Source organism: Molossus molossus, unplaced genomic scaffold, assembly GCF_014108415.1.
Source record: "Molossus molossus isolate mMolMol1 unplaced genomic scaffold, mMolMol1.p scaffold_m16_p_18, whole genome shotgun sequence".
Lineage (NCBI taxonomy): Eukaryota > Metazoa > Chordata > Mammalia > Chiroptera > Molossidae > Molossus > Molossus molossus.
The window spans coordinates 16,398,755-16,422,129 of record NW_023425353.1 but is presented as its reverse complement, the minus strand read 5'-3'; the positions used below and the strand labels follow the sequence as shown (position 1 = coordinate 16,422,129).

The 23,375-nt window shown below is 37.9% G+C and overlaps 2 protein-coding genes across 3 annotated transcripts in view; one reads left to right on the top strand and one right to left on the bottom strand.

Annotated features, from left to right (window-relative positions):
- The window catches only part of APPL1 (adaptor protein, phosphotyrosine interacting with PH domain and leucine zipper 1), a 40,276-nt gene extending 38,552 nt beyond the window's left edge, over positions 1 to 1,724 (top strand). The window contains exon 21 of one of the 2 annotated variants that reach the window (XM_036266981.1): positions 785 to 1,724. In XM_036266981.1, coding sequence (XP_036122874.1) covers positions 785 to 931 — 147 coding nt within the window. In that variant the 3' untranslated portion in view covers positions 932 to 1,724. The remainder of the gene's footprint in view (positions 1 to 784) is intronic. The other variant, XM_036266979.1, reaches the window with a different exon arrangement.
- ASB14 (ankyrin repeat and SOCS box containing 14) lies at positions 805 to 23,170 on the bottom strand. Its single transcript, XM_036266982.1, has 10 exons — positions 23,049 to 23,170; positions 17,958 to 18,011; positions 17,070 to 17,203; positions 16,819 to 16,977; positions 13,865 to 14,110; positions 11,075 to 11,246; positions 9,670 to 10,213; positions 7,911 to 8,064; positions 6,945 to 7,144; positions 805 to 862 (listed from the first exon to the last, which is right to left on the bottom strand). The coding sequence occupies exons 1-9, from the start codon at positions 23,168 to 23,170 to the stop codon at positions 6,966 to 6,968; spliced, it is 1,764 nt and encodes a 587-aa protein (XP_036122875.1). The 3' UTR covers positions 805 to 862; positions 6,945 to 6,965.
- Between the last annotated feature and the right edge of the window lie 205 nt (positions 23,171 to 23,375).

The window sequence follows — 23,375 nt, the reverse complement described above, 5'->3', positions numbered from 1 at the left end:
AGCAGGTCTTTTGAGAGGTTCTGTCATATACACTTAACTGCTATTGCCAAAATCCACATTGGCCTCTAGGAATGTATATATTATATATACATAATATATATAATATATAAATATTTAATGTTACTGGGAGTGTCAAATCTTTGACCATCCAATAGGATAATTTTAAGCTAGATAAATTTTAGAACAAAATATGGAGAATGCATTAGATAGGTGATACATGAGATTGTAAAAGCCAGTTATGGGGTGTGGCATTGACAGCAGTGGAAAAGATGAGATAACTGGGATACTTAATGAGAACATCAGCAGGAATTGCCAGTGGAGTGGATGTATGGACAAAGGAGAGGGAGGTGGCAAAGATGACACTGAAGTCAAGGCTTCCTTGACAGATTAGGCTGAGGAAAGGTGACGACTAATTTAGCATGATAAATTGGACAGAGATGGAGAAGAGGGCTGCAGAGGAGGAAGGGAGGGGATGTGCAGTGATCCATTTTGAGTGTTTTACTGGGGTAGAGTGAGAGAGAACGATGGCCTGAATTTGGTTATTGACCATAATAATGGAGAAGAAGGAAATGTTGGCTTTTACAGGATTTCTAGAATGGAACCAGCATTCACTTTGGTGCTGCATTAGTTGTTGTAGCCTTTCTTTTCAGTAAGTTGCCAGAATTATGCATTATATTTATGACAGAAGGATTGTAGTGGTTCTTAAGTATGTATTTTAACTTCATAGTTTTCCATTTGATTGCAAACAATTAACTTATAGTTTCTTCTCTGTCTTTTCCACTAGGACTTAGAAGAACAAAGTCGGTTGATAGCTGCTTCCAGTAGACCAAACCAAGCCAGTAGTGAGGGGCAGTTTGTTGTCCTTAGCAGTAGCCAATCAGAAGAGAGTGATTTGGGAGAAGAAGGAAAGAAGAGAGAGTCAGAAGCATAAACTTATCCTTGCTTTGGGTTGATAATTCCCCCTTCAAATTTATTGACAATTTCTGTGGTGAAATGACACCTGGTAACAACTATGTTGAAATGTCAAGGAGGAGACTAAAGTTTATATTTGCTTGTTTGTTTTAACTTTGTTTTTAAAAATCAGGTTGACCTTGATGAATTAGGTTTGCATTGATTTCCTTTCCTGAAAAATAATACACTATGCAGTAACATCAAATTCCACATGTCTAAAAGAATCCTGTTCATCTCCCTCAAGTAGATTGCTGAGGAATTACACTTGTTCAAGCCTTTTTTCCTTCAAATTGTGAATTTGTCATCTTGCATTGTAACTGGCTATGGCCGTAAGAAATCATTTATTCTTCAGCTTCAGATATTCATGCTTATGCTTCCTCTCTTCAATTAATAACATTTTATTGGTGGTACGCTTTTCCCTTCTCCTGCTTCTTACCCCACAGGTGTGTACCTCCTAAACTCTAAGGGACCCCATGAGACTTGCAACCAGGGGAGCAATGGGTATCCGCAGTTCATCCCAACCTAACCCCCTGAACCTGTCCCCAAGGCCCCTTTTGCTCTGACTTCCCAGTGAGCTGACAGCAGCACCTCCTTGGCTCACTTTTTTCACTGTGACTTTTATTTCTCAGTGAGCCAAAGCAGCTCCTCCTAGGCTCATTTCTCTCCTGTGACATTTCTAGAGCGCCGAAGCAGCCCCGCCTAGGCTCTCCTGTTGGTTCTTCTGTCCTAAGCTCTTCCTTGTTTCATTGTTCCCAGCTTTAATATACTCTCAAAAAAAAAAAAAAAAAAAGATAATTTGTTGGTAGTGAGGAAGCTTTCGACTAAATAGGTTCAAAACCCTTTATATAGAGAATTCTACAAGTTTGCAAATATTTTAACAATATTAAATGTGCAATAGAACTTTTATAAATAATTAGAAAAGACATTTTAGACTTAAGGTTTTAAACTGTGGCAGGTGGTACTGTTGATTTCAGGGCAGTCTCTTGGATTGCTCACGTTTCTCTGATGTACTACACCTGATGCCATTGGGAAAGAAGCTTAAATGTCTTCAGTTCAGTTACTGATACAGCCTTGGGCATTTTATTATCATATTCTTAGTTCTCAGGTTCGAACTTGAATTATTGCTGCAGAGCAGTAATGGTTGAAATAAGATTTTGGAATTTATAAAAAGGGATTTTTTTTGTTGTTAAAGTACATTTTAGATTAGGATTTAACATGTAAAGATATTGTTACAGGATAATACATTGTATTTTCTGCATTAAGTGAGATAATTTTTATTGAAAATCAAGTGACATTTCAAAAGAAGTTCTATAACAGTTATGTTTTCTGCTTGAAGTAAAAATTCCCAGAGATTAGTTTAAAAAATGCAGTCTTCTAAATTTCAGACATATACCTATAGTATTTTCATAATCCCATGTTTTGATAAAATACTGATCACCACTTTATATCCACAAAGGCAAATAACTAATATATGAGAATAGAATAATTTGCACTAATTATTGTAAATACTTGTATTCTTCAAATGAGTGAAATGTCTAATTACATGAAAGACTGAAAAGGAATTGAATGCTTGGAATAGGAGAGTTGACCAAGGAAGGATTTTAGCATGGTGTCAAGGTTAAAATAACATTTCTCTACTGCCTACTTCTATGTCAACACTTGATTTTTTTTTCTTTACTCATATTTTTAACATTGCTGATAGAAATTATGTTCCTATGTTTGACATATAAAAGCATATTATCCAAATTATATAGAATGAACTATTTTATATAGTTACACAATTAACATTTTCAAGAGATTAGCCACTAAGACTAATTTTAAAGGGAAAAATGTTTTTTTGTTTTTTTATGTACACTTTTCTTCTTAGTTCTGAATTAGAAATAGCATTTGTTTAGTTCTCTAATATAGTGTGACTGTTTCACACTGTATGCACACTGTTTTCTGTAGGATTGGGATAGGTAATTATATGTAAGATTATGATACTCTTTTATCCATGTGCCAAATGGGAATAATGATTACTCGACAATCATTATTTTGAAGCCTTATGTTACCAAAACATTTAGTAAAAAAAAGTAGAAATGTATGGATACTCTTTGAAAAAAGTTTATTTTGTGCTTACTGAAGGGAATGCTTCCACAGTAGTTTGTATAATCAGTCCTTTTATAGAAGTTGACATTTCTCCTGTGGTCAGCACTTGATTAGTCTTCCAAGTCATGTTTTTGGGACCTTTCTGAGTATCAGTAAGCGTTCTGTTTCATTAAATCTTTTGTTTATACTATTAAGTTGTCAACTCTCTTAACTCATATGAAATTTGTCACCTTACAAGGGAAGTGGTCATTAATAGGAAGCAGTTTTACTAGGCTGGTGCTTTATATGGTAGCAAAGTACTGCCCTTTGTTAACACATTGGATCAGAGTGTGGGGTAGAGATAAGGGTACTGGAAGGCATAGGGATGCTAGACAGACTTACAGTTCCCGTTAAGTCACGTTTTGATAGGAATTTCCATAATAACACACCCCTGTCCATAAGTCAGACTAAAGCACATTCCAATGCCAAACAGAAGTCATGTATGGTTTAATAATTTTACATGCTTCACCTTCTGTTCCATTACTATAGTACTATATGAACTATTTCATTACTGCGGATATTTAAACATCAACTTTAATAAACTTTTTTATTAAAGAAGGTTGCTCATGGGTTTCTGCATAATGTTAAAATTGATCTTTGTTACCCTTTGAAACCCCTTCTAGGTATGGGATGCTTTGGTGTTTATTGAACTAGATTTTGGGATCTCTTATTACTCAGATTCAAACTTACACTTAATGTTTTTTATTGTTTGTTTGTTTTTGGTTTTGGTTTAGAAATTAACAAAACTGGTTCTTTAAAAGGAAAGAATAAATTAAGTCTACCTAATTTTGCTATGCACTCTACTACCTATATGAACCGTTCTTTTGTACTTATGGTAATGAAGTCAATAGATAGGAATCAAGTTATTCCTTCTCCCTTTTTTTTTTTAAATTTTATTATTTTTTTGTTTTTTTCCTCCAGTTTTTATTAATTTATTTTTGTTGCAGACATTTCTCCTTTTCCCCCCATTCCTTCTCCCTTTTAAAATGCTCAAAACTTTTACTAAACAGAATACCCAAAGCCAGTCTAGTTTTTGCCATGTCTACAATGATTACTTTGTGTTTAATTTCAAAAGAATTCTCAGTTTCTACAGTCTATGGATGGTAGATTTATTTTACCTTTGTGCTTGGAAAAAGGATAATAAAGTGTGCATAACATTCTGTGTAACATATAATCTTGTGTAGTAAAGGCATTGGAGTTAATTTTGATTTACATATAGGAACTTGAAGTATTTTAGATTTAAATCTTATAATAAATGCTGACATATCCTAAGAGCCCATTTGTTATATAAAACCTTCTGCCACCTGAATTAATAAAATGAAAATATTAACATTAGTTTTGACAACAACCTCCTAGCATTCAAACTATACTTTAATTTTCAAACACTGATTTTAGCAGTCAAGACTTTCATTTTATTTCTGGCAAGTTTAGTTTACTCTTTCAGGAGATTTTCTTCTACATTAATAAATAATACATAAAAATTTGAAACTGGAAATATCTTATACTTTTTAACCAATCTCTTGTGGCTCTACTCATATGTAATTTACTTCAGTTAATATAAGAACTAAGTTATTAATCTCATTAACATGAGATTAAGTTATAACTGATGTGTAAAACTGCTTTGTATATTTGGTGATTTTGTAATGTAAGTGAATTGATTAATTCTTATTTCACTGATACTATTAATCATGCAGCATACAATTAAATTCATGCTACATTTACCTTTAGAATTGGATTTGAAGAACTCAGCTTTATGTAATGGTGGTATACATGTTGGGTGGAGAACTTTATTTTTTCATTTTGTCAAAATAGATATTCCCTGACAAGGCTTTGGGAAATGCACTGTTAGGAGAGTTTTAATGTATAATAAAGTCCATGATTTTTGTACTGTCATTTTTGTATGAAATATTTGACATATATTCTGAATTTTATTTCTCCAAGTAATTTTAAGTGATGCTTATACATAATTGGACTTTTTCTCAATCTGTTATGACACTATAGTTACACATCTAGCCCCACTGCAATTCCATAACAGCTAAAGTGAAAAAAATATTTGTCACTTACTGAAAAGTAATACTAATTCTTCACTATTTTTTTAGAAAAATAAAGACTTCTCAGTAATTACCCTGGACATGTTACAGATAATGTGACTATGTATACTTGCTATGTTTGGTTCTTTTCAAAGAAATTCCTCTAGTTTAAAGGGGCAGGTTATTGTGTACACCAGCTTAAGTGTCTTGAGCCTGAAGTTTTAATAATGTCTATTCGTCCCATGTGCTCTTTATAGTTTCCTGTAGCACTTACCAAGTTATTTTCTGCTACTGGAGTTTCTGTTCCTACTTGTTTTGAATTTTATAAAATGTATATACACTTTTAGGAAGTTCAGGGGGGAGGGGTGGATGGAATTAACTTTAGAATTATGTAATTTGTCTGATATAAGTGCATGCATATCCTAAATATATTTGTATATTGATATACATATAATTCACCAGACACTTATAAAAAGATACTACAAGTTGATTTAAGATAATAAAAACTATGCCAGCTAGTTTTACAAATTGTTTATGAGAAAACTATTATTAAAAAAAAATAATTGTAAGTCTTTGCTAACTCAAATAGTCTATATAGCCACGAATCCCTACATTGGAAAGAAATATAACTTTAGTTTACCGAAGATGGACTATATAATGCTAAAAAAGTATATCAAGACTAAATGTAAACAGGCTGTAGCTGACTGGGCCTGTGATGAAAATAAGATGACATTGCCCTGGCCAGTTTGGCTCAGCGGTTAGAGCATTGGCCCTGCAGACCAATGAGTCTCGGGATGAATTCCTGTCAGGGGCATGTACCTCAGTTGCAATTCTGTCCAGGGCCCTGGAGTTGTCGTGCAGGAGCCAGCCAATCGGTGTGTCTCTCTCACATCAATGTTTCTCTCTGTCTCCCTCTCTCCCACTCTATCTGACGATAAATGGAAAAATATCCTCAGGTGAGGATTTTTTAAAAAGATGACATCATCCTACCTCTCTTTCCTTCCTGTTGATGTGCCATTTAAATGCTACACAGCTGCACCTGAGTGAATGTCTTCTCAGTTTCCTTTCTCATGTTCCACACATAGAAACCTGTACTTAACATACAGCATAGACTATATAGAAATAAAAATTTAAGATCTTATAACTGCTTCTATCAGTGAGCTCCTCCTCTGTGTCCAATACTGGACTAGTAGGCTCAACATAGGAATTATAAACCATCATCCATTTGAAAACACTTGTAATTCCTATTCCAGTGATCACATTAACTAGTAAATGGTAACCCTTAACCCAGGTTTTGTGGAAAGAAGAGATGCACATTTCCCATTAATGATGAAATTGCAAGTGAAGGTTCTGTTTTAGTTAACCTACTCCACCTCAATACTGGACTCTACAAGTAAAAAGACACTAAGCTGGCCTTGGGACTTCTGCACAAGCACAGCTAACTTCTAGGTCATGTACTGGGGACTATTCAATGCAATCACTAACACATTTTACATATGTACTCTATAAAAAGGATTACTGTTAATTATTGTGTGTTATCAGAGGTGGCATCTATTGAGCAAGTATAAATGTGAATTCATACACTTAATATATAATCAATATATAGTTAGAACTGATAACATTTCAGTTAATTGAAATTTTTACTGTTGGTCTTTTTAAATTGCCTTTCAGAATGCTAGCCGTCTATATCTTGAAAGGCTATGTTCAGAGTGACTTTTAAAAGAATGAAGAAAAAAAAAAGAATGAAGACTTAATTGAGGTTTTAGTTGCTAGGTAAAGTGAGAAATAGGAATATAAAAAGTCAATTTTTAAAGAAATATAGCTAAAGAACCATACCTTTCAACCATAATAGTTTGATTACCAGGTTCCTGTAAAAATTCCTTGTCCATAAAGGTCATATTCTTTGTAAAGGACATATGCTTTTAGACGATTGGGTAATGGAAGAAACGCCATGAAGACAGGACAGCGCAAATGCAAACGTCCCATACACTTCCGGATCTTAAGGCGACACAAATGTTTTAGGGAACGAGGGTTTGCTGAAATGAGAGACAGGCACATTATCCAAAAGGAAAAAGAATTGATTTTTTTTAGTGATTTTAGGGTTTAGTTAGCAAATGTATTTTATTATACTTAAGCCACCAAGATTTTCATTTGCTGTAACAAAATGGAAAAGTTAATAGGGAAACAGCTTTTTACTTCTCGTTCAACCCTTCTTATAGATATGGTTTCAGAGCCATGTCAAGAGTCCAAAGACTGACGTCAGTTGTGGGTCTGGCCTGTGAGACCCGAAGTTCTTAAATCTGCATGTATTAACCCCACCACCTCACCCAGTCCTGCCCTCAAGGACAGGCTAAAAACTAAAGATCACTGCTCAGGAGGAAATTAAATGAAAGAAATTCTTCTTAATTTGATTTTGTTCTACTGTGAAAGAATTTGGTTTGAAGGGTCATTTGATATCCTCTACAGGTTTAGATCTTAGCTTTTTCTCATCTATGTTTTTATTGCCATTTCATACCTTTTTCTCCCATAGCTTTTAATTCCTATTTCTATACTGTTTCATAGGATTAGGAGAAAAGTATTACCTACGTATATAATAAATAGTTACCTAACAGATTTTATTTATTGGGAAATGGTAATAAGTACAAATTAAGTACTGATACAAACATTTTTAAGATAGGAATAGTATTTTTCATGGTTTCTTTAGGTCAAGTTTTTAATGAAGAGAGGAATGTTCTACAAAACAAGAAAGAATACAACTAGCTTTTTTTGTAAGAGTCTTCTACAAGAAAGAAAGGTACTCACTCAAGATATTCTGGATTTCTGACCAGAGGCCCTGTTTCTGGAGCACAGCTTTCAACTTTGAACAGATCCGAACTTGATCAACATAATCGAGCATTACTCGGACCACCTTTCCAGAGAGATGTTGCAGCCAGGACAAAGTTATTACTTCGCAGAACTGAGAAAGAAAATCAGAACTATCAAGTAAATCAAAACCATGTATTTATGGTTTAGCATAGTAATCAAAGGAATCAGAATTCAAGGTCTTAGGTTTCTCATTTATAAACTAAGATGTAGAGCAAGAAAATCTATTTCTTAGCTCTAACATTTGGAAAAATTATTTACTACTATGTCTTCAGAGCTATTTAAGATGTGATGAAGGTGTGAAAAGAGAGTGTTACATAGTATCTGTTATCCCCATTGGTTGACCATAAGGCTGTCTGGAATAAACACTACCTTTCTAGCTTTACTTGCACCTAGATGTGACCACATGGATTCTAGCCAATGAGTTATAAGTGGAAGTGTGAGCAACCCCCAGAATGCCCCTAAAGAAGAGCAAGATGTGTGTTGTCTCCTCAGCCAGCCTTCCTGGTGGCTGGAATATGGATGCAGGTTTCTCTTGTGAATTCATGGATCTGACCAATTAGAAGGCTGTTTACATCCTGGCCTTTATTAATTTGAGAGAAGAATGAGCCATCTTATTAAAGCCACTGTTATTTTGGATTTTCTAATATGTATAACTTACTCCCACCCTGTTACTTGAGGGATCTGATAGTTTCTGTCTTTAAGTAATTTACATGCTCTTAGAGAAGATGTCCATGTACAGAAGTCAGATAATACTATATGAAAAGTCAGGAAATAATACAAGATATATGCCTAAATGCCAAATCTTACATTAATCAGAGCCTAAAAATAATAAATCATACAGTATTATATTGTCTTTCACTTTTCAGAATTGATTCAAAGTACTATCTCCACTCATTCCATTTTTATTTTCAGATGTTAATATGAATTCAAGTATTTATGGTGCATCTACTGTATGCTAAGCACAGATCTATAAGTTGAGGAAAGTGAACAAGAGCTTACATTCATGTATTTGTAGGGGAGAAACATAATCAGTAAATTTTTAAAAAGAATTTCAGAAATGATAAAAGCTATAAAAGAAGTGAACAATATTATAAGAGAGTGATTAGGGAAGGGAACTATCTTAGATAAGGGCCCATTTGAAGAAGTAATGTTTGAAATAAGACCTGAAGGGTGGCAGCTACACAAAAAGTCAGGAGAGCTCAAGTTGGGGAAAGTGGAAGTCACCAGTTTGGTAGGCTGGTGTGATGAAAGCCAAGAGAAAAATGTCTCAAGGAGTGGCCAAGTGTTTGTTACAGTTCTTCTTTTCATCAAAAAAGGTATCTAAAGAAAACCATTTAATCAAATGTTAGAGCTAAAAAAGAGCCAGAAACCCAGGGGTACAGGTATCGGGAACCCAGGAGCATTTTAGCTAGATAACACTTATTCAGAGAAAAAGCACCAGGTATACAAGACTGTATTCATTCTTGAAAACACCACTCAGATGCTGCTTCATTTATGAAACTCCTTGGGTTGAGTTAAATCATTGTTTTTCTGAACTGTTTCTGAACCTTTTACATCTTTCTACTACTGTATTTATTCTATATAAAAGTCCAACAATGAGCTTCTGGAGAGGATGAATGGAGTCTTTTCTAATACTGTAGGTCAGGGCCACCGATAATGACTGCACAAGGTGATGGAGCCAATACTGTGGACTTACCATAGTATCTTTGATGACGGTAGGTGTCCAGCCCTCAAAAGTATAGAAACGATGAGCTTTGTCTCCATGTGGACAATCAAAGCACCGCTCTGTGTCATATCCATAATTTAACAGCATCCTGAGCATGACTTCATCTTTCAGTGTGTATTGCAGTGCTGATGGGAAATGTAACGGGTTGACTCGGCAGAAGTAATTTACGTTGGCCCCATGCCGTAGCAGCAGATTTATCAGCTCATAGTTACCCATCCTTAGGGCTATCTGGAGGCAGTTAACTGGGTCTTGGTTAGGTAGAGCTCCAGCACTCAGAAGCAGCTTAACTGAAGAGAGGTCACCATTTGATACAGCAAAATACAAAGCTGACTTCCTATGGTCATCATAGTGTTTGCGAATTCTCTGATCTAGCATGAAATTTACATCAAATCCGGCCTGGATGAGAAGCTCAAGGCATTCAGGGTGTGCTCCTGCTGCAGCACAGTGAACTGGACTGATGCCACTCCGCTTAATAGCAGTAAAATCCGTAACTGGAATCAAAATCCTTAGAGCTCTGAAAAAAATTTTCAAAGTACATAACATTTTTTTTTTTTAAATGCAGCATAGTCCTGCCGGGTAGTTTAGTTGGTTAGACCATCATCCTGATACACCAAGGTTGCAGATTCCATCCCCGGTCAGGGTACATACATGAATCAACCAATGAATACGTAAATAAATGGAACAACAAATCCATGCTTCTCTCTCTTTCGCTCTCATCCTCCCTCAAATAAATAAATAAATGAATAAATCTTTTAAGAAAGATGCAGCATTAACATGTTTATGATTCTTTTATCCTAGCACTGGGTGGTATTAATATTAGGTGGTATTTAGAGCCCCCAACCATTAAAAGCATAGTTCCTGAATCAAAAAGCTCAGATACCAAGTAAAGCTAGATGAAACTACTGTCTAGATTATAAACTCAGAATTAGCCCTGTCAATGAGAATTGAGGCTCCTCATATTGACTAAGGAGCAGGTAATAAAATTGTTTGATGTCTCTTCAGAGGCTACAGAAGAATATCCCTGATGTTACTACTTTCTAGCTGGTCAAGAGTTTATTTTTAAAAGGGGTACTGGAGCCCTGGCTGAGTAGCTCAGTTGGTTAGAACATTATCCTGATACACCAAGGTTGCAGGTTCAATCCTGATCTGGGCACCTACAAGAATCAACCAATGAATGCATAAATAACTGTAACAACATATAGATGTTTCTTTCTCTTCCCCAACCCCCTCTCTCTAAAAAAATCAATTAAAAAAATAAAAAGGGTATTGGAGTTGTAGGATCAGAGAGGGGAAAAAATGAAGTTTCCAGAAGCTGCTCCAAAAACAAAGTAGCTATTACTTATTTTTATTATTTGCAATAATGTAATGAACTTACAACAAGTGTCCTCTATCGGCTGCCTCATGAATGGGTAGGTGGCCTGAATTCTTAGAGACATTGGCATCAGCTCCATACTCTAGCAAAAGAGTCACGGAGTCTGGATTTCCTCCACTCGCGGCTTCAAGTATGACAGAAGAAGAATCAGAGGCCTGACCAAGAGCATTAGCTCCTAAGAGGAAAAAGAGTTTTGTTATGCTAAAAGTCTTTTCCACTGTATTACTTAAGCATTCTTAAAAATGTATCACCACCGCCAAAAAGCAATTATTGAACAGCCACTTCAGCAACGCAAGTAATATACCTCCTGCTCAGGCAGTTTATCAATCTAGTTGGGGAGAGAAAAATGGTGCAATCTCTTTAAGTATGTTGGCTTTCAAAGTAATTTTAGTAGTTATATTTTTAGAACTTGAAAATTGCAGGAGAAATAATTTTATAAAAGGTTGTTTTATTTCCAGACCAGCTTACAAAAGCCCACTTAACTCATACACATGTGTATAGGATGGTACTAACAATTCTGTTGAAATATATCATTATGCCATCTATGGATGTTATGGTGGAAAAAGGGCATTTTTCTGCTTCAACTTGTTCTTAGGGAGCTGTTCATTGCAAGAGACGGTGTAATTGTTTTTAGTTGAAGTTGTGGCCTGCTAATGGAAGGATAAATTGTAGCACCCTGAATGGGAAGTGTCATATGAGTGGTGTGGATAATAAAAGAGTACAGGCATATCTGAGACATATTGTGGCTTTGGTTCCAAACCACCACAATATAGTGAGTATTGCAATAAAGTGAATCATAATCATTTTACTGGTGTAAGGTCTTGTCTTGAATTTGTAAAACACAACATCTGTAAAGTGCAATAAAATGAGATGTGCCTGTATAAGTATAGGCAAAATGTCCTCCAGAAGATCTCAGGGCCAGGGTTGTGAGGGGAACTAGGGAGTGAAGAAAGGAGAAAGGTGTTTGGGGTAAACTTTGGAAGACCTCTCAGTAAAATGGGCTTTAAAGAAAGAGTAGCATTTGACTGGACAAAAGGAAAGGAGAGCATTCTGAGTACACTCACAGCTCACATAGAAAAGATGCAGTGACTTTAATTTAGTACAGACTCCACAGTCATCAGAATCCAGTGGCTGCCCAAGGACCCTATTCTTAGAATGCATCAAGAAATGTCTAAGAAGCTTCCATGTAATGAGTCTTCACTATGTACTGGTTCCTTTATGTGCACAGTAATTTCTAAACTTCACAACGCCCTAAGAAGTAGATGCTAATATTTTCATTTTAAAGATAAAGAAACTGAGGCTCATTGAAGTGAAATGACTTTCCTAGGGATACCCAGCTAGTAAGCAGGGCAGTCAGGATCTGTGTGCAGATGGGCCAGGCCAGGGCCCATTTCTCTGAGACCATGTTGCCACTTGAGCTATGCAGGGTGGTAAAGTAATGTGATTTGGAATGAGACAGATGTGGGTTCAAATCTTTGTTCTGCTGTTTATTAGCTATGTCACTTTGTGCAAATTACTTTGTAAGGGAGTCACTTAAGGAAAATGCTCACTCGCTGACCTCATTTAGGTCAACCAATGCTGGTTTCTTCGAAGGGTTAAGGATTTAACATCTGTTGGCTCTCCTTTCTCTTTATATTTTAGTCAATTATCTATAAAAACAGTTACTCCTCTTGTGTAAAGGATCCAGTGTTTACTTTTATTATTCCACCTAGTGACTTTAGGCATCCTTGATGTTGCTCATTTAAAACAGCTTAAAATGTCTTACTGCTATTGATTAGAAACTAGCCTCCCCTATATGATAGGAAAGATTTAGAGAACTCTAAAAAGCAAAGGTTGTTCATAAATATGGGATTCCTTGCTGTCTAGAATATTGGAGACCAGGACCATGCATCGTTAAAGAGAGAAGTAAGGCTTCTGGACACAAATTGGGCTTTAGGTGAACAAAGAAGATAATTCTAATACTGGGACTTTATTAAGTCTTGGTAAAGATTTGCTTCTTTGGGGGGAAAAAGCTTTAGATACTACAATGCTTTATCTAATAGTGTCATCAATGGGGTCTCCTCGAAGATGATAAATGCCAAAGTTCTCTGAGCCTAGGTCTCTGCCAGTGAAACCAGGATCTAAAGTGGCCACAGCTGTTGCATTGGTGGCAGCAGAGGACGTAGTTGAAGGGAAATTCTGCAACTGGCTTCGTCCCTGACCCTCACTTCTCTCAAGTGTAAAACAAGGATAATACCGTCCTTATAGGGAGTTTAGAAGATTATGGCAACATAGATACAAAGTATTCAATAAATATGTTGCCTTTCGCTTCTCTCAGTTTTGGTTGTTACTAGAAGGGAGAAGTGGGACCCAAAGAAAAGAAACCAGGATGAATTTCCTAACCACAAACATCATCTGATAACAAGATTGGCCTGCCTCATGACTTAGTTTAAGCAGAGACAGCGTGTAGGGGATGTCATGGGTTCTTTCATTCTATGAATCTAGAAGAGGACAACATGAAAAAAGTTAAACATGAAACAACCATCCTCTCAGCATTGTCAGGAGACGTTGAGTAAACGTAACCTGCATGCATCCTAGGAATTTTAGGGAAAGTACTTCACACCAAATAAGAAATATTCAACCTCAGACTATTTTAGCTTTTCAGTAGCCGGTATTAACATATACTTCTTTTGGATATTTATGTTAGGCTTAAGTAAAATGTTAACTTCTATTATTTTGAAGCTCTCCATGAAGAGGAGAACGTTTGGGTCATGCTACCCCATGGTAGTGCACTGACTGTATAGAAAAGCTTGCCTTTCTGCAGTAATATTTCCATGATTTCGGTGTGCCCACTTTGGGCAGCAAGAGCCAGAGGAGTGAATCCGTAGGAGCTCTGTGGGTCAGGGTGTGCCCCAGAAACCAGCATGAGCTTCACCATGTCCTGTCTGCCCAGTTTGGCTGCTTCATGGAGAGGTGTCCTCTCGTTGGCACACCGTAGATTGACATCTGCCCCACGGCTGATCAGCAAGGCGGCCATGTCGTAGGAGTCATGCAGAACAGCTGGGAAATTAGAAGGGAGGTAGGTGTGATGTTCAACAAGAAATTAAGGCCAGAGCTGCCCCTAAGGCTTCTTAAGGAGCTCTTCCTATCTACCCCTATGTGCCAGCATTTTTGTTTAGAAACAGATTATAAAATGAGGTATACATCAAATAATTTTAATAGTGTTTTATAGCAATAGGCTATTTGTTTTTCTGTAAGCCATGACCAATTGACTATTGGTGGCTTATGTGGCTGGAAAACATAACATAGAATTTTCATTTATAATTTTTTATGTTTCAAGAGAATTGGAACTTAAGTACTCAGTACAGTCCTAGAAGAGCTTATAGCTGTCTTAAAAGAAAAAAACAAAATCAGCAATAATTAGGAAATTACTTCTAAGCTCACATTTTTTTTTTTTTTTATCCTCACCTGAGGACATTTTTATTTTTTTTTCCATTTTTTGTTCAGATAGACTGGGAGAGAGAGAGAGAGGAAGAGAAGGAGAGAGAGAGAAACATCGACATGAAAGGGACACATTGAGTGGTTACCACCCACACAACCCAGCCAGGGCTGGGGACAAACTGCAACCAAGGTACGTGCCCTTAGCGGGTACGTGCCCAAACCCGGGTCTCTCTGGACCGCAGGCCAACACTCTAACCGCTGAGCCAAACCGGCCAGGGCTAAGCTCACATTTTGTTAACGAAAATTATCTGACTGGCTTTTCTATATTTATGCTATTAATCTTTAACCCTTCAGGATTCAAAAACATCTTCATTTATTCATCTCCCTATCCATTCACTATCTATTGGCTTCGACTGAGAACTCTTGCTAGTGCTGGATGCTGAATGAGTGTGAATTCTGTGCATAATCATTTATAATGCGCCATGGAAAGTGCTCTAATTGCTCTAAGACTGGAAATACTAAGAGTGCCAAGGGTGTTGGACCATTTTTAATTCACTGAGCCGGCACTTAGTGTGCCCTTTCATTCTGGAAACACATGTCCTTTGTTTCAGGAAATAATTTTCTTATTTCATTGATGATATACTGCCTCCACCTTGTCTGTTCTCTTTCTAACATTCCTATTATTCACATGTTGTTCCTCTTGGATCATCCTTCCAGTTTTCTTATTTCTTTCCTATTTTCCATTTCTTATCTTCTTCCGGAAGCCTTCCTAAATTCTATCTCCCAGCATTTGTTTTCAGTTTTTATTTCTGCCATCATATTGTTAATTTTTCAGTGTGTTTTTATTGTTGTTCTTTCATTCTTTTGGTAGTATCTGTTATTTCACTAATTTTCTTTAATTTCTGAGGAAATTCATGATAATTTCCCCCTATGTTTTATTATTCCTAAATAATAGGTTTCCATGAAGTTGCTTTTATTTGTTTCTTGAAGACTTTCCTCAAATAGTCTTTGGCTATCTGCTCATGATTAAGACTCAGGGACTTGTAGACTGTGGTCCTAACTGTATAGGTTAATATGCCTGGGACATTTGTTGGGGAACCCCCAATTTCACTATCTTTATTTCTTTCTTTTTGGGTTGATCAAAGTCTTCAGAGAAGCCTCCTCTTGGAGGGTAAAGTTCTGGCTGCCAGCTAATGGGATTCTGGTGGAGGAGGAGGACTGGGAGGTCTCAGCCTATATTTGCTTAATTCCTCCAATGTTTTCAATCCAGTACTCCCGCCCTAGCCTACTATCCCCCAGGGCATCAAGCTCTGTTTAAACTATCCAGAAAATACATCTACAGAATTTTGCTGGGATGGGGTTGGGGGAGCCTACCCCAGCAGGGTGGATTGGGAGAGACGATCTAGAGATCAGACTACTTGTTTCTTAATAGTTTTCAACTAAACCTCCTATTTTAACTGCCTGTTCTTCACCTATGCTCCATTAAGTAACTATTGCCAATAATTTTCAGGCCATTTAATATAATTGTGCTGTTTTTGGCTTTCCTCACTAACAATTTAAGATGTGGCTTTCTTTTTTGTTGTTGTTAATCCTCACATGAGGATATTTTTTCTATTGAAACATATACAGAGAGTGGAAGAGGGAGGTGGGGGAGAGAGAGAGAGAGAGAGAGAGATCAATGTGAGAGAGACACATCCATCGTTGCCTCCCACATGTGCCCTGACCTGGGCTGGGGATTGAATCTGCAACCCTGGTATGTGCCCTTGACCAGAAATCGAACCTGTGACCTTTCAGTGCACAGGCCAGTGCTCCAACCACTGAGCCACACCAGCCAGGGCTAAAGTGTGGCTTTCTTGTCACTATACACCTATCTGTTCTCCAGGTTTTAAAAAATCATGTTGTTGTCATATTCTCTCCTGTTCTTCCCATTCTTTTGTGTCTTATCCCCTTAAAATAATTACTTGACTATAATTTCAGTGAACACTCGGGAGGGAGCAAAATTAGGCATTTGTGTTCAGTCTGCCATTTTTATCCAACCATTGGCTGCTGCTTCCTGCTCTGCTCCCTTATATTTCTTGCACCGGAATTAAGTGGATCAATTAAGGCACCATGCAAAATGATCAGTTCCTAAACGGGCAGAGATTTTGCATCAGGCCATCTCACAGGCCAGTCTATAGAGAGCTCCAGGTACCTATGTACCCATGTCTGGTCAGTTGGGATGGAGTGACCGTGCTGCAGCTATGCACAAAAAGCTGCCTTTGAAACCTGTGGGCATGGAGGAGACTCAGAGCCACAGACTCTTCTATAGAGACAAGGTGTTAACTTACCTGTAAGAAGAGGAGAATTGCCATCAAAATTCTTGGCATTCGGATTGCAGCCATTGAGAAGAAGAAAACTGGCATTTTCTAAGAGGCAATTGCTGACAGCCAAAAAAAGTGGTGTTTCACCATTGTGGGTGGTTTGCTCCCACACACTGGGTTTTGAAGCTGAAATAAATTCGTTAGACCACACAGGTTAAGATATAGAAATAGATTTTACATTTTGCAGAAGCATCAGAAGAATTATAAAGGGAGTTTACCTTTCAGGGTTATTTTCAAAATGTTCGTATTTAATTGCACTGCAGCCTTATGCAGAGGAAGCCAGCCTATCTCATCTGCTTCATCAAAAGCAGAATGGTACTTGGTCAAGTGTGACAATGCATCTTCGTCACCTATTAACAAGTCAAATGAGAACAGATTCACATTTGGCACACATACAAGGTAGCCCGTGCTGCTCCAGAATTCTACCATCAAGGTTAGTGCATGAAAAAAAAAAAGCTTAAAATAAAAAAACACCTTAGTTCATGAGATGACAGAATTCCATCACCACCTTTTATGGAAGACAGATTTATTGATTTATTATCCTCACCTGAGGACATTTTTGCATTTATCTTCAGATAGAACAGGAGGGGTAGACAGGGGCGGGGGGGTGGAGGTGGAGAGAGAGAGAAACATCGATGTGAGAGAGACACATCCACACCACCCCAACCGGGGCTGGGGACAAATTGTAACTGAGGTACGTGCCCTTAGCGGGAACTAAACTGGGACTCTCTGGTCCACAGGCTGACGCTCTAACTGCTGAGCCAAACCAGCTAGGGCTGAAAGACAGATTTAAATGGCACAGGACAAACAAGCAGTAAGGCCCTTCATCTAGCATTCCATACTACCAGGGTGTGTGAATACCCATCATCTTGTCACAGAAAATCAGCTCTCTCCACCAAGAAGCCCAGGAGCTCTTTGCCAAATTGTTCTGAAGTCTTTTCTCCCAGGAAAGGACACATCAGATTCTTAACAGTCAGCTGTGGACCCCACAGTGTTCAGCATTTGGGAGAATCTGCTTCTAGGCTTCTGGAACTTAGAGGGAAATGTGGCCAGGTGTCATCGTTACCTCTTACCACAGGGGGATAGAATAGGAAGAGTACTTAACTGTCTCTATTGTTTCAACTATCTTCTTACAGTCAGTGCTCAAAAAGGAATGGAAGCTGCAGAGGAAAGAACAAAAATGTAATTCCAAAACTTAGGAAAAGACTAAGATATTTGACATTAAACAAAAGAAAAGGGTAAAAGACATAGTGTGACCCTCACTGCATGCATTCGGGGGAAACTCCTCTCCCATGTCTGTCCTCCCTTGTTAGGGCAAGGGCTGTGTCAGAGCCTGGATCACAGCAAGCCCTTAATCCATGTTTTCTGAACTGAATCAGGTATGCCTAGGACTGAAATGTCATATTATCACATGATAAAATTTAATGGCCACTCTATAATGTTAATGATTCTAACCAAAATTATTTAAAAATATAGTAATTGCCCGGCCTGTAGGGCTCAGTGGTTGAGTGTCAACCTGTGCATCAAGAGGTCTCTGGTTTGATTCCCAGTCAGGGCACATGCCCAGGTTGTAGGCTTGATCCTTAGTGGGTGACATGCAGCAGACGGCCAATCGATATTCTCTCTCATTGATATTTCTCTCTCTCCCTCTTCCTTCCTCTCTCTATTTCTCTCTCTAAAATCAATCAATCAATCAATCAATCAATCAATCAATAAAATAGTAAATAATCATGGTGTAAGTTTTAAACAATATTCATGGTCAGAATTTGTGCTCAGAAAACACTATTAACAATTTCTAAAGTAATATATATATTTTAAACATGTTTTTTATTTTATTTATTTATTTATCCTCAAGGGAGGACATTTTTCTTTTTTTGTTCAGATAGAATGGGAAGGAGAGAGAGAGAGAAAAACATCAACATGTAAGGGACACATTGAGTGGCTGCCTCCCGCATGACCCAACCAGGGCCGGGGACAAACTGCAACCGAGGTACGTGCCCTTAGCGGGAACCAAACCCGGGTCTCTCTGGATCACAGGCTGACACTCTAACCACTGAACCAAACCAGCCAAGGCTGTTTTTATTGATTTTACAGAGAGAGGAAGGGAGAAGGAGAGAGAGATAGAAACATTGATGGAAGAGAAACATAGATCAGCTACCTCTTGCATGCTCGTACTGGGGATCAAGCCCGCCACCTGGACATGTGCCTGACTGGGAATCGAACCAGTGACCTTTTGGTGCATGGGATGATGCTCAACAACTGAGCCATACTGGCTGGGCTCTAATGTAATATTTTTATTAAAATATTTTAAAATAAAGTTTTAAAGGTCACTTATGAATATTCTATTATTTTCAAATCTAGAAAATAGATTGTCACCTTCCCATTTTCTTTGATTTTTCAATGAACCCAGCTTGATGAGAAGATATTCCCTTAGACAATCTGTCCTACTTATAATTTGGTCGATTAAATTTTCTTAAGCATTTAAATCTGTACTTAGAGATTTAGTATTGTACTAGTTTTTTATGGCTGCTCTAAGAAATTACCACACACTTACTGGCTTAAAATAACACAGATTTATTATAGTTCTGTAGTTCAGAAGTACGACATGGGGCTAAAATCAAGGTGCTGGTAAGGTTGTATTACTTCCAGAAGCTCCAGAGGAGAATCTGCCTCTTTGTCTTTTCCAGTTTCTATGGATCTCCCACATTTCTTGGCTCATGGACACCTTCTTCCATCTTCAAAGGCACCATTGTTGGGCCACATCTGTCTACCCGGCCATCTCTCAGGTTCTCTGTTTTCTGCCCTCCTCTTCCATTTCTAAGGACCATTGTGATTTCATTGAGCCCACCTGGATAATCTAGGATAATCTTTCTATTTTCAAGTCAATTGATTAGCAACCTTAATTCCATCTGTAGCTTTAATTCTCTATTGCAGCAATTTTCTTTTTAAATTTTTTTCCTTTACTGATTTTAGAGAGAGGAAGAGAGAGATAGAAACATCGATGAGACAGAACATCGACTGGCCACCTCCTGCATGCCCCACACTGGGGATCGGGCCTACAACCTGGGCATTACCCTGAGAGGGAATCAAACTGGTGACCTCTTGGTGCATGGGTCGATGCTCAACCACTGAGCCACACCAGTCAGGCTCTTTTGCAGCAATTTTCAACCTTTTTCATTCCATGGCACACATAATTACTAAATTCTGCAGCACACCAAAAAATATATTTTTTTGCTGATCTGACAAAAAATAGGTATAATTTTGATTGATTTATAATAGTAGTAGTAGTAGTAATTACCTACTCTTTTTGCTCCAAAATGACTTTTTAAAAAAACCAGGTGCCTATACAGTGATACCTCGGTTCTCGAACATAATTCGTTCCAGGAGGACGGTCGAGAACCGAATTGTTCGAGAACAGAAGCAATGAAACCCAATAGGAAAGCGTGACTCCACAAAGCGTGACTCTCTCTCTGCACTCACACTGATGACGCAAGCAAGGAGTGCTGGGCCGAATGAACGCCATTCGGCTCAACTCGGCTCATCTCGGAAGTTCGAGTTCCAAATATTTGTTCGGATTCCGAGACAAAAGTTTCTCGAATCTCCATTTGGTCGAAAACCGAGGCGTTCGAGAACCGAGGTATCACTGTATTTGTTTGTTTGTTTTTTGCATTTATTTTCAGATAGAGCAGGAGGGAGAGTGTGAGGGAAAGAGAGAGAGAAATATCAATGTGAGAGAGACACATCGAGTGGTTGCCACCCACACAACTGGGGCCGGGGACAAACTGCAACCAAGGTACGTGCCCTTAGTGGGAAGCGAACCCTGGCCTCTCTGGTCTGCAGGCCGATGCTCTAACTGCTGAGCCAAACTGGCCAGGGCATCAGGTGCCTATATTTGTATATAATGATTTCTAATACCAAGAATTAACCAATCAGACACAACCTTATCATGTGACATGATCAAAAGGTGAAGCTATTGTGTTGCCTGTTGTATTTTTTAATTGGACAACCTAAGGGAAAAGAGGTCAGTGCCCCTGACTAATAGTCAGGTATCACATGTTTTTACCATTCTTGTGGCACACCGGTTGAAAATTGCTGCTCTATTGCTATGTAAGGTTACATACTTACAGGTCCTAGGGATTAGGATGGGGACTCTTTTTTTGGTGATGGGGGGCATTATTTCACCTGTCTAAAGTATATTTTAGTGTGTTCTTCAAGTGACAGATCAGCAGGCCTTCCTGAGTATCACATTCAAGTCTAATAAATGAAATTTATAACTATAGTCAATTATAATTTCTCTGAAATATTTTATTACTCTTAATCAAAATTTATTATACTTTTCACACTGGACAGTTTGGCTCAGCAGTTAGAGTGTTGACCCACAGATGGAAGGGTTTCAGGTTCAAATCCCAGTCAAGGGCACGTACCTGGGTTGCAGGTTTGATCCCTGGCCCTGGTTGGGGTAACCAACTGATGTGTCTCTCTCTCTCCTTTCCTCCCTTCCACTATATCTAAAAATCAATGGAAAAATATCCTCAGGTGAGGAGTAACAATAATCCAAAATCTCTTATATTCTTGAACCTAAAGTCATGACTTCATAGTCAGTTACTCAATGAACTTTAAAAGTTTTTTTTTTTTTTTTTTTAATCCTCACCAGAGAACATTTTTTCAAATTTTTGTTCAGATAGAGTGGGAGGGAGAGAAAAGAAGAGAGAAAGATCGATGTGAAAGGGACACATCGAATGGCTGCCACCCGCACGACCCAACCAGGGCCAGGGACAAACTGCAACCAAGGTATGTGCCTTTAGTGGAACCGAACCCGGTTCTCTCTGGACCGCAGGCCGACGCTCTAACCGCTGAACCAAACCGGCCAGGGTGAACTTTAAAAGTTTTAATCACAATGTTACAACAACAAATAATTTAATGAACCCAATTTCTTTACAATACTTTATTTAAAGATTATTCCTAAATTTAACACAAAAGTGTAGGAATAGTATGGTAAAGAGCACAAGACTCTGAAACCAGGATGCCTGGCTCTACTTACTAGCTCTGTGACCTTGAGTAAATCACTTCTTTGTACCTTAGTCTCCTCATCTCTAGAGAGGTAATGAGAATTAGGATTTAAATGAGTTAATATTTATGAAATGCTTAAAATAGTTTGGCACATAGCGATCACTCCATGAGTGTGCTATTTTAAATTTTTCATTTATTTTTTAATAGTTTATTGATTTTCAGAGAGAGAGGAAGGAAGTGGGATAGAGAGACATCAATGTGAGAGCACAACATTGATTGGCTGCCTCCTGCACGCCCCCTACCAGGGATGGTGTGTACAACCCAGGCATGTGCTCTTGACCAGGAATGGAACCTGCAACCTCCTGATGCACGGGATGACACCCAACCAACTGAGCCACAATGGCCAGAGTGAGTGTGTTACTTTAAAACAAAACAAAACAAAAACTATAGGTTTGATGTACTTCAATACCCCTATATTTAATTATAAAGTCTCTTGGGGTTAAAACACATGTATCCAGTTTTATCCCCAGCAGGCACATACAGGTCACCATCACAAGCAAACAGGTTTTATCACCTCTGAAAAACAGGAGTAACTACTTAGGGGTTGAGGTTGCTGATCAGCCAGACAGCATTTGACTAGGGCTTGGCTGCAGACAGCTCATTTCCAGGGCAATTTTCTTATACCACTGAGGGACCCATGGGGTCCTTTTCTAGTGTTCTCATAACAGAACTCTGAATCCACACCTTTCAGAAGGAGTTAGTCTCTTCTGGGTTTAAGTTTACATAATTCTTTCTTTCGATTTGAGTAGATTAAAGTCTGGACTTGATCCCACCCACCCCAGGAAAGTTGAAGATAACTGTCTAGTATCTTGGTTGGATTTATGCATTTCCTTAGCTCTCCAAAGACAAGTTGCAGTAGGGTTCTCTAGCCTTTTACATTCTCATGTATTTCTTTTTTCTGATTTTCATTCTGCATTTCCTCACCCTGATTTGCTGCTAACCTCCTTCAATGGTTTGCTTTGCTGCCTAATTATATTCTCAATTATTTCCAAATTTTTCCTGTCTTGTCAGGCACCAAGTCTCATAGGTATTTTAAATATATATGCAGCTTCTTGGATTCTGACCCTCTCGCTGGTTTTCATCAGAACAATAGGGTCAGGTTGATGACAAGTATCAGTTACCATTACCTCTCATTCCCAGGTGCCTGCTGTGCAGTTCCTGGTTTGTGAATATCCTGTAAACTCTGTTGAATGACGAGCTGGGTATCAAAGTCGTCATCAATGTCTTCATCACTGGTGTAATTATCCATGTGAAACACCTACAGATTTACTTTATAGTCAGAAAGAATTAAAAATATTTTTCCAGTTGTGAAAACAGATTATCAACTGCTTAAAATTTAAATGAAATTACAAAAACTACAAAACTGACAGAAATGATAAAGAAAATGCTAAATTTATTAAACAATATATTCATTTAAAATTTTTTTCATAAACTTAAAATAGTTTTCTGAACTT